Source organism: Balaenoptera ricei, chromosome 6 (genome assembly GCF_028023285.1).
Source record: "Balaenoptera ricei isolate mBalRic1 chromosome 6, mBalRic1.hap2, whole genome shotgun sequence".
In the NCBI taxonomy this organism is placed as follows: domain Eukaryota; kingdom Metazoa; phylum Chordata; class Mammalia; order Artiodactyla; family Balaenopteridae; genus Balaenoptera; species Balaenoptera ricei.
The window spans coordinates 47,486,842-47,496,048 of record NC_082644.1 but is presented as its reverse complement, the minus strand read 5'-3'; the positions used below and the strand labels follow the sequence as shown (position 1 = coordinate 47,496,048).

Here is a 9,207-nt window from a genome sequence, read left to right as displayed (position 1 = left end):
CGTACTCCTTCTTACAGACGGTCAGGCCGGCAGGATCACAGGCAGAGTGGCCAGGCATTGAAAGGTTGTGCTACCCAAGCAGTCAAGTGCCTCTAGGCATTCAGGTCTCGCCAGGAAAACCTGCCACCGTCAGCACCAAACAGACTCACAAAAACAGCACGTGGCTATTTAAAACACCTGCGTTACAACCCCAGCGCATCAGCCAGCGGGCCGCTGCAGGTGCAGACGCTTTCACTACGCTAGGGAAACCTGAAGGATGGGCTTTTATTCCGAGATCTACCCTTTCTCCTCTTTTGGCGTTGAAATGTCCTTTCTTCTATGAAATAAGGGTGAGGAGAGATGGTGAGGAGAGCATCCCTAAATCACTCTGTTGTTGCATTTTAAACTTCCTAGGCCACGAAATCCAAAAAACGGAGGATGAGTGCAAGGGCTGTTGGCCATTCTTTCTAACCTGTGAGAAGCCTGCCTTGGGGCCTCGCTAAAGAGTCTGGTTCCTGCTGGTGGCGGTGGGCTGCCAGGGAAGAGCACTGAGGGGTGGGGGGAAGGGGCACAGGTGTGGGATTTAGAAAGAGCAGGCTGGCTTCAGTTTGTGAAGAGTGGGAGGGGAGAGGGGATTTGGAGGCAAGGAGAGTGTCTCCTGGCTTTTGTAGAGTTTGGGGCACGAGGAAGGGGAGCCTAAGGACAGGCAGAGGCTGTGCCAGCGGAGGAAGAGGGGCCTCTGTGACTCTGAGGCTAATTTTCTTCTTTTTTTAATTAATTGATTAATTAATTAATTAATTTAGGCTGTGCTGCGTGGCATGCGAGATCTTAGTTCCCTGACCAGCGATCAAACCCGCGCCCCCTGCAGTGGAAGCACGGATTCTCAACCACTGGACAGCCAGGGAAGTCCCTAATTTTCTAATAAGAGTTTGGTCAAATCTTTCCCCTAAGTTGCTGAATCTTATCTGCTATTTTGTCTTTGCATAATCTCATTGAAATAAATCTCCCCTTCAGGACAATCTAAGAGTGGTAGAGAAAAGGGCACAGTTGGTTTTCCAATTTTTCTGAATAAAAGCTTTCCTTTTCTGCTAGCCAGACTACATAGTCCGTTTTGGCAAGCTTTCCATTGGAAATAGCTGCTTTCTCCACTCCGTATTCACGGATCGGCTGTATTTGAACTCTAGTAGTTATCAGATGTCTCCTTCGTGTCCATAGATCTCCCCCAGCTGGCCTTAAGGCAAATCACATCTTAGTAGTTATCAGACACGATTGGTACAAGGATGGATGCTGAAGGATTGCACATAAATGGGGAAAATTATTTCTTCTCTAAGGGCTTCTGAACCCAGGGATGGGAAAAAGCAAAGACAGATGAGGGCACCCAGCCCAAAGCAAAGGAGCTGAGGCTTCCGTTCTCCCGCCACAGTGAAATCTGCAAGGTGACAGCATCTGTGAGTCAGTTACTATGTTGACGAAGGGCCCTTGAGAGCGCTCAGCACTAGCAGGGAGGGGCTCGTCTGATGACTTGGGCTCAATTTCCCATTTTCCAGTCTTGCCTGTTCCTTGGTATGTACTAGTCATCCCTGCAAGACCAAGTCTGATCAGAAAGGAAACTGTTTGGGGGACAATTGGAAGGTGTGAACCCCTCTGAATCAGAGGGGCGACTGTACCCGGGGCTGCTCTTCTGAAGCTGGCAGAGACTGGAAGCCAGGTTTTCTCCCCCAGGCAGCAGCTGGCTGAGCATCGTCAGCCGCGTGGGCATTAAGCCCACTTGTTTCCTCCCTTTGACCCAACAGTTTGACGATCTTAACTTTCAGGGGCATTTCCATCAGATTCACCCTTTCTGTTCTGTGCAAGAGGCATTCCTCTCACCTGTGTAACTTCCTCATCGCTGCTTCCCCAGATTCCTTTGGGCTTTTCAGGGGAGACTAATTTTTTGACCCTCATGGTGAAAGAAGCTTTGTCACCAGGGTAGCAAGTGAACAAGGTAAAAGGAGGAATAACTTTTTAATAGCTGAAGTGTGTGTGTTGGAGCGATGTAACCTAGTGATGAAGAGCAGGGGGTCTGGAGACAGACTGCCTGGGTTCAAATCCCAGCTCCACCACTAACCAGCTGCATGACCTTGAAAAAGATTCTTGCTCCTCAACCTCAGTTTCCTCATCTGTAAAATGGGAATAATAACAATAGTATCTACCCCAAGGACTGGAGTGAGGATTAATTCAGATAATCAGAGTAAAATGCTTGGCACGATGCCTAGCACTGGATGAGAGCAAGGCCTGTCCCTGGGTGAGCTCATCCCAGCCCCCCAGCCACTGCACTCGGTCACCACATCTGCAACAGATTACGGATGGCTGCTGTCACCAATACTTCCCTCAGGGAACAGTTGTGAGAAGGGGATGGGAGGAGATAGGTCAAGTACCAAACACAGTGCTTGACACAAAGTAGATTCTCAGTAAATTAATGCCTAGCCCTTCTTCCCCCAAAAATGTCCTCCTAACTCCCTTGAAAGCACTCAGCACACCCATGTGTTCTGTTTCTAGTCCTTTCCCACACGGTAACAGGAATCTATGAGCACCAGAGAATGTTCATGTAAAAATTCCCTCATTTATTTTCTCTTCTTCTTGGCAGTGAGTGACGGGCTTGGGTACCTTCCTTTCATGTTTCTCTATTTGAGTCGCACAGAAGTCCTTTTTCAGTCACTTAGGAGAGAGAACGCAAATTTCAATGCAATGCCATGAACCCAAGGGCAGCACAATCTTTGTTCCTGAATGCTAACATGGCAATAACTTATAGCTTACAGCTCTTAGGAACTTTCTAGACTTGCAATTGTTTATTTCTTTTATTTCAAATCCATGTGCTCACAGGGTTTTACTGAATTCAATGTCTAGATAACGCCCTGTTAGTACTTAATACCAAAGCTACACCTGGTGTGATCTGTACAACCTCAGGAAGCCCATGCTAAGGTTGGAAATGTGTTAAAAATTCTTCCTGGGAGTGTGAAATGGGGCTCACCTTTTGAATGAATTTTCTTTAACTTGGTTCAATAGTTGCTGAATCTAATGATTTACTATTAAAAAAATACTTCCACTACTCACTCCTCTTTTGACAAATGCTGCCTCTATGTTTGACGGTTGAATCATTTCACGGATAATATCCACGGAGCCCTAGGAACAGGAAGGTAAAAGTCATTCATCTCATCGTAGCATACTAATTTCATCCAGCCTTAAAACATAGGCCAGCATTATGTCCTGACATATTAAAGATCTCCCAGTAGAACCAGGAACTTGTGAACATTTACGCTCTGCACGACTCCTGGTGACCTCAAAGGAAGCTGCATAAGTCAGGTGGATGGAATGGAGGCTGCTTTTCAAATTCAGTGTGTTTCCTATTCATTTCTAAATTAGCCCATGGAATACATGCATAAATAAATCCCTCAGCCGCTCGTTGCTCTAGCCTCTCGGCTGTATATTTCTAATAGTTCATGTAACCACATATTTTACATTATGGCTGAAGAATTAATGCATTAATTTTTTTCATAGAGAAGAAAAATCAGCAAAAATTAACTGTGATAGTTTCTCAAATTTCAGTTTCTCAAATTTCTTATAATCAAAGCTAATCTTCTGCTTTGGGTGTTTCTGTTTATTAATTCTTTTTTAAAATTTATTTATTTTTGGCTGTGTTGGGTCTTCGTTGCTGTGCGCAGGCTTTCTCTAGTTGCGGCGAGCAGGGGCTACTCTTTGTTGCGGTGTGTGGGCTTCTCATTGCGGTGGCTTTTCTTGTTGTGGAGCACCGGCTCTAGGCGCGCAGACTTCAGTAGTTATGGCGCACGGGCCCAGTTGCCCTGTGGCACGTGGGATCTTCCTGGACCAGGGCTCGAACCGGCATCCCCTGCACTGGCAGGCGGATTCCCAACCACGGCGCCACCAGGGAAGTCCTGTTTATTAATTCTTAAAAGTCTTTTTGTTTTCCTCTAAGGAGGAGTGAAATGCATGCTTTTATTCTTCCCATTTCACAGCAGGGAGCAAGACCTAGAAGTTTCTTAGGTAACATTTCAATTGATCATAGGAACACCCTGCTCCCAACCTGGGTGATTCCTCCTGGACTTGTGTCCCCTGCCCACTCAGGGACCTCACTGTGGCCTCTGGTCTTGGCCTCACACCACTCAACACTCTGTGGACCAGTTATTCTGACCTCCTTGGTGTCCCCGTTAGATCTGTTGTCCCGCCTAATCTCTGACTAAGGGTCCACTCTGTATTTGTGAATGAACATCTTGTGAATAGAAATGCTTTCTGACCACAGCTGGACTGGTCACAGAAGCACTGCTGCAATCACGTTAACAAATGGCCAGGAAAGAAACTAAAGGCTGAACTGCTACATGACATGGCCCCGGTATCTCCAGAGAGGAAGACAATGTGAGAAGAGCCTGATGCCTCATGGCGGTGGGGTGGGGTGGGGGGGGGGTGATTCCTTTAGTGCAGAGTGTGGGCTCTGGAGCACCCCCGTGTGTCATCACTTTCTTGCTTGTGACCTCAGGCAAATTACTTAGGTAACTCTGACTTTAAAATGGGGATAAACATAGATAACCCACCTCATGGGGTCACCATGACCATTAAATGAGATTATCCAAGTAAAACGCTTAGCGTGTGCTAAGAGTATGCACTCAAATGTATACTTTTGGTGTTAGTAGCATCTAATATTATCATTATTATACATTGCTGTTAATTAATCTCTCTCTGATAGCAGATCTTAATTAGGCACTTGTCTGCCATGTGAATTCATTCATTCATTCATTCATTCATCAAAGGTCTATTGAGCATCTACTATGTGCCAGACACTCTCTTCTAGGTGCTAGGTATACATCAATCAACAAAATAGAGATCCCTGATGACATGGAATTTATAGTCTAGTTGGGGGAGACAGACAATACACAATACACCTACTAAATAAATTACACAACATAGACGCTATGGGAAAAAGAAAATTTGACCAGAGAATGGGGGCCTGTGAGTCTTGGTGGGCAGGTGTGACCAGCAGAGGCCCCAGTGAGAAGGTGACATTCAAGCAAAGACTTGAGGGGAGAAGGAATTAGACATGAGGGTATTTGGGGGTGGAGCACGCAGGCAGGGGAATGGCCAGCGCAGAGGCCGTAAGTGTGAATGTGACCAGCACGTGTGACGCCAGCAAGGAGTGGAGGGAGAGAGGGGAACTGAGGCTTTTAATCTGAGGTTTGGAGCAAAGAAGGGACTATATTCTCATCCACAGACCGGGCAGGGGTGGGCGGCCCAGTTCCTCATGTCCCGCCAACGTTAACTTCTCCCACCAAACTTCATCCTGTCTAAAAGACCTCAGCATCTCTGCCCTAAGTGAAATAATTAGCCTTTAGATAAATAAACAAGTCACCATGTACGATTTTTCTAAATGCTGCTGCCTCTTACGGATGGATGTCAGCATGTAGTTTTTAGCAATACTAAATACATCATTGTAGAGACATTATATGCACAGTTATGGAGAAACAGTTATCCAAAATATTGTTTCTGGGTTAATAAACATAGGATTCTGTTGATACCTTTGTGCCTCTATGTTCTATATATTTCTTGAAAATGCTTACACTCTTATCCTTTGCTGATTTGGTTATAGGTGAGGTCACATCTCAGTTATATGATACGATTTCCTCTGGAGCAGTTATTCAACTTAATCTAGTATGCAGTAATATTTATAAGCTCAATCAAAGTTTAATTAGCTTGAATTGGATGTCCTCATTGGGGTTTTAATTTATTAAGTACTGGAAATTTTTGTTCGTTTTTTTGTCTTCATGAAAACTCAGTTAGATGATGAATCCTGCATTAAAACAAGAAGTTTCCGTTAAAATAACATGTTCTGTTAAAATCTACTTCACAATGAAATAGAAAAATCAGATAAAATATGTAATTGTTATAAATGACACTACGATTGCTTCCCAATGACAGTTCTTTATCATTTTGGTCAATGTAGCAATGAAGTCTGCTTGGAAGCAAAGTTGAAATTTAAGAATTTAGGATATTGAAAGATTGCATAGATTTAATGATCGGCTTAGCTTCCATGGGAAGCAAGCTTCTTATGGGAGTATCAATTTTTGCTGTTGTTGGGTGGAAGGATTGAAGGCATCTGGTTTGAATTTATTGTCTTCTAAGACAGTTTTCCATTAATTATCATTAATACAATGTAGGTTACTAGGGAGAATATAATAATACAGCAGGTATTCAATGTGTATGGGGATACATTTGAAAATTAAAATAGTGGTTTCCTCAGGGGACTCTCTAGACATGGTAAAGCAGGGGCTGTGACCTGAAATGCATTAGGGGAGTGGCAAGAAACGTACATGAGTGAAGCATCCCAGTGTAAGAGGACAGTGGTAACTGACAACCAGCCATATGTCTGTGCGGCAACAGGGAGTGGTGAGGACAGTGGTACATTAGAGAGACAACTCCATCAAAATGGGTCAGCCACTTCTCAGCCAATTCCTGGAAACAACAGCCTTGTGTGGCCAGATCTTCTGATTTTCTAAGAGAAGCCAGAAATTCTGATTTTCATGTGTCAAATTTTCCAATTTTTAAATGTCAGTAGCTAGTTAAACAACAACAACTACAATCTACGTAGGTCCAACAAAACATGCCTGCAGGACAAATTCAGTCCATAGCCCGCCTCTTTGTCACTTCTTGGTATACATTTCAGACAGTGGAACTGAGAAACCCTTATATGTGTGATTGAGTTCTAGAAGTCTCATTCCTCACCGCCCTGTGTGTAGAAATCACCTCGTCACAAACAGCTTTTGTCAGACATAGTATTCTATTGTTGCTATTAGGAACAGGGGCTACTTTTGGAGTCATTTACAATTATTACATAGTGACTGTAAATGTACTAATATCAATAATATACAAGTATATAGAATTTACATATTTCTGCTTTTCCAAATATGTTAATATTTTAATCTTACATCAGTGTCCAAAAATAATTATAAGCTACATAGGAACAAATCTAGGACCCCAGTTGCAGTTCAGAAATCTGAGGCACAGAACAATTAAATATACTACCCAAGGTCATACAAATAAGGTAGTGGCAAACCTGAGATTAAACTTCAGGTTTGTTTACTCTGGTTGATGAGCTTTTTCTATAATCTAGACTTATTACCTTTATATGCCAGGTTGTTAACCAAACTTAATACTGAACCCTACTGCAAGAAAAAAGATGTACAACATTAATCTGTTGAGAAGCTACACAATATGCATGACACCCTCCCGGGAAAATTTGTAATAGAATAAAGGAACTTCTGCTAAAATACAAAGATGTGCATGTGGTCTAAAATAAATTTTGAAGTAGTTTTTTGTAGAGTTAACCTTTCTTTTCATTTATTTGTTGCAGGATGAAGAATATGCTTGTTAAAGAAATAAAGCAAACACATAAAAAAGACAAAATAGAAGATGGTTATGTGTCTTTTATTTGTAACATTTGAATTCCTAAGCTCACATAAAACTGATTTCATAAATATCCTTTAGTTTTATCTTGCATTTTAATTTTTCTTAATTGTTAGTCTGTTCTTATAACCAAACCCTTAATTTAATCACAAATGGAACTAAAAATATGCTAAATCTTTTTTCTGATGCAATTAGAAAAGATACTGAAAAACTTAGAAATTAGAACATTAAAAGCTAGTAAAACAGCTTAACTGTCAGATTAGAAATGGACTCTTCCCTCTAAAAGTTACAAAACTCCTTATTTATTCATTGAAAAATGCTTACCCAGAATTAATAACTGCCCAGAGGGAAACAACCTGTTATAAGTTTTTTTGTTGATATATTTTTAAAAGCAGGGGAAAAAAAACCATTAGTTCCAAAACACGCTTTGTTTCACTAACTCTAGGGGAGAATCACCTATTTCATTAAGAACTAAAATGATCAAAGCACAAAGGACAACAGTATTATCCAAGTGACACATCAGACTCCTTTCAGTGATTTTGCCTTTGTACACATTCCTTGGTGGCTGTACTTTTCCTATGATATTTCTTTTTCTCACAGTGTGATACCCATAGGGTGTGGAAGTGGTGTAAGTTTAGAGACCATAGGAAGTGATGTGCTTCCATTAATGACCAGAATAACATAATCACCACAAACAGATAAGAGAAATTCTATCCACGTCCCCTAATGCTTTGCCAATTAAAGAGGGGAGTAAAACAAAATAACTCAGTGTGATCTTACAGGGAATGCTAAAGGTAGGAAGGAAGGAAGCTCAAGAAGATAAAGCAAAATGGTGGAACAGAATATAGATAAGGATTTAGTGTGGGCAAATACAATAGAAAAGAAAATTTATAAGTGTATAAAATCAAGTCAAGAGTTAGCAAAGACACAACATACTTTGGAGAAAGCATGCAGTAATTTCTTAATGTTCACTGCTAGTTACATCCATAATGCACAGTGACATGGAGAGCTTTGGGAAGGTTTCAGGCTGAAGTATAGAAATGTTAGCAGTGGGGCAACAAGATTTCCAAGAGAATTCCGCCATTGGGAGATGATAAATGGAGGAAGGCTGAAAGACATCTGGTAACAGTCTTCAAATATTTAGTGGACGTGCAAATAAAGCTCTCACTTAGTATGTTTTTACTTATACAGTCTTTGGATCTTAACGTAGGATACTAGAAAAGGTGAGCTGAAATGCAAAGATAATAGTTTAGCTCAAGTTGAATGGAAGGATTTCAGATGGAATCTGGTCTGTGGGTTATACCAGAGGTTGCTGCAGAATTTCTGTGCCTGAAGATCATGGAGAGGAGAATTGGTTTTTCACCTGGAATGTTACTGATGTGGTCTGGGAGGGTAGAAGGAATAGCTTAAGAAATCTCTCGAAGTTGCTTCCATTCATCCTGGCCCTCAGAAATGAGCAAACACCCCAGGAAGAGAAAATGAGAAATCTCAGAAGTAGAAACTGACTCCAGAGGAGTATTTCGCAATTTTTAAAAATTATCATCCTCCTAAAGAGCCTTTTTAGACATTTTATTCCTAATCATCTCCCTATCCCTACAGAATTTTAATACTACATATATACTTCATATCTGTATATGTACTATGGTCAGGCCATGACCCAGTGTAATATATAAGATTTCCTCCCCACTCAAATCAATTTTTGCACCCTTGGGCAATCACCATCAATGAAAATGCACGCTCTCTAAAATAAACCATCGGTCTGAATGGGAGGTCACTGAG

General features: G+C 41.8%; 1 protein-coding gene across 4 annotated transcripts in view; it reads right to left on the bottom strand.

Annotated features, from left to right (window-relative positions):
- Positions 1 to 4: 4 nt before the first annotated feature.
- MOB3B (MOB kinase activator 3B) overlaps positions 5 to 9,207 on the bottom strand; it is a 225,480-nt gene continuing 216,277 nt past the window's right edge. For 3 of the 4 annotated variants that reach the window (XM_059924630.1, XM_059924631.1, XM_059924632.1), the window contains exons 4-5: positions 3,073 to 3,141; positions 5 to 120 (exon numbers count right to left, since the gene is read on the bottom strand). In XM_059924630.1, the coding sequence (XP_059780613.1) occupies positions 22 to 120; positions 3,073 to 3,141 (168 nt within the window). In that variant the 3' untranslated portion in view covers positions 5 to 21. Of the gene's footprint in view, positions 121 to 2,640; positions 2,677 to 3,072; positions 3,142 to 9,207 lie in introns of those variants that run through there. The other variant, XM_059924633.1, reaches the window with a different exon arrangement.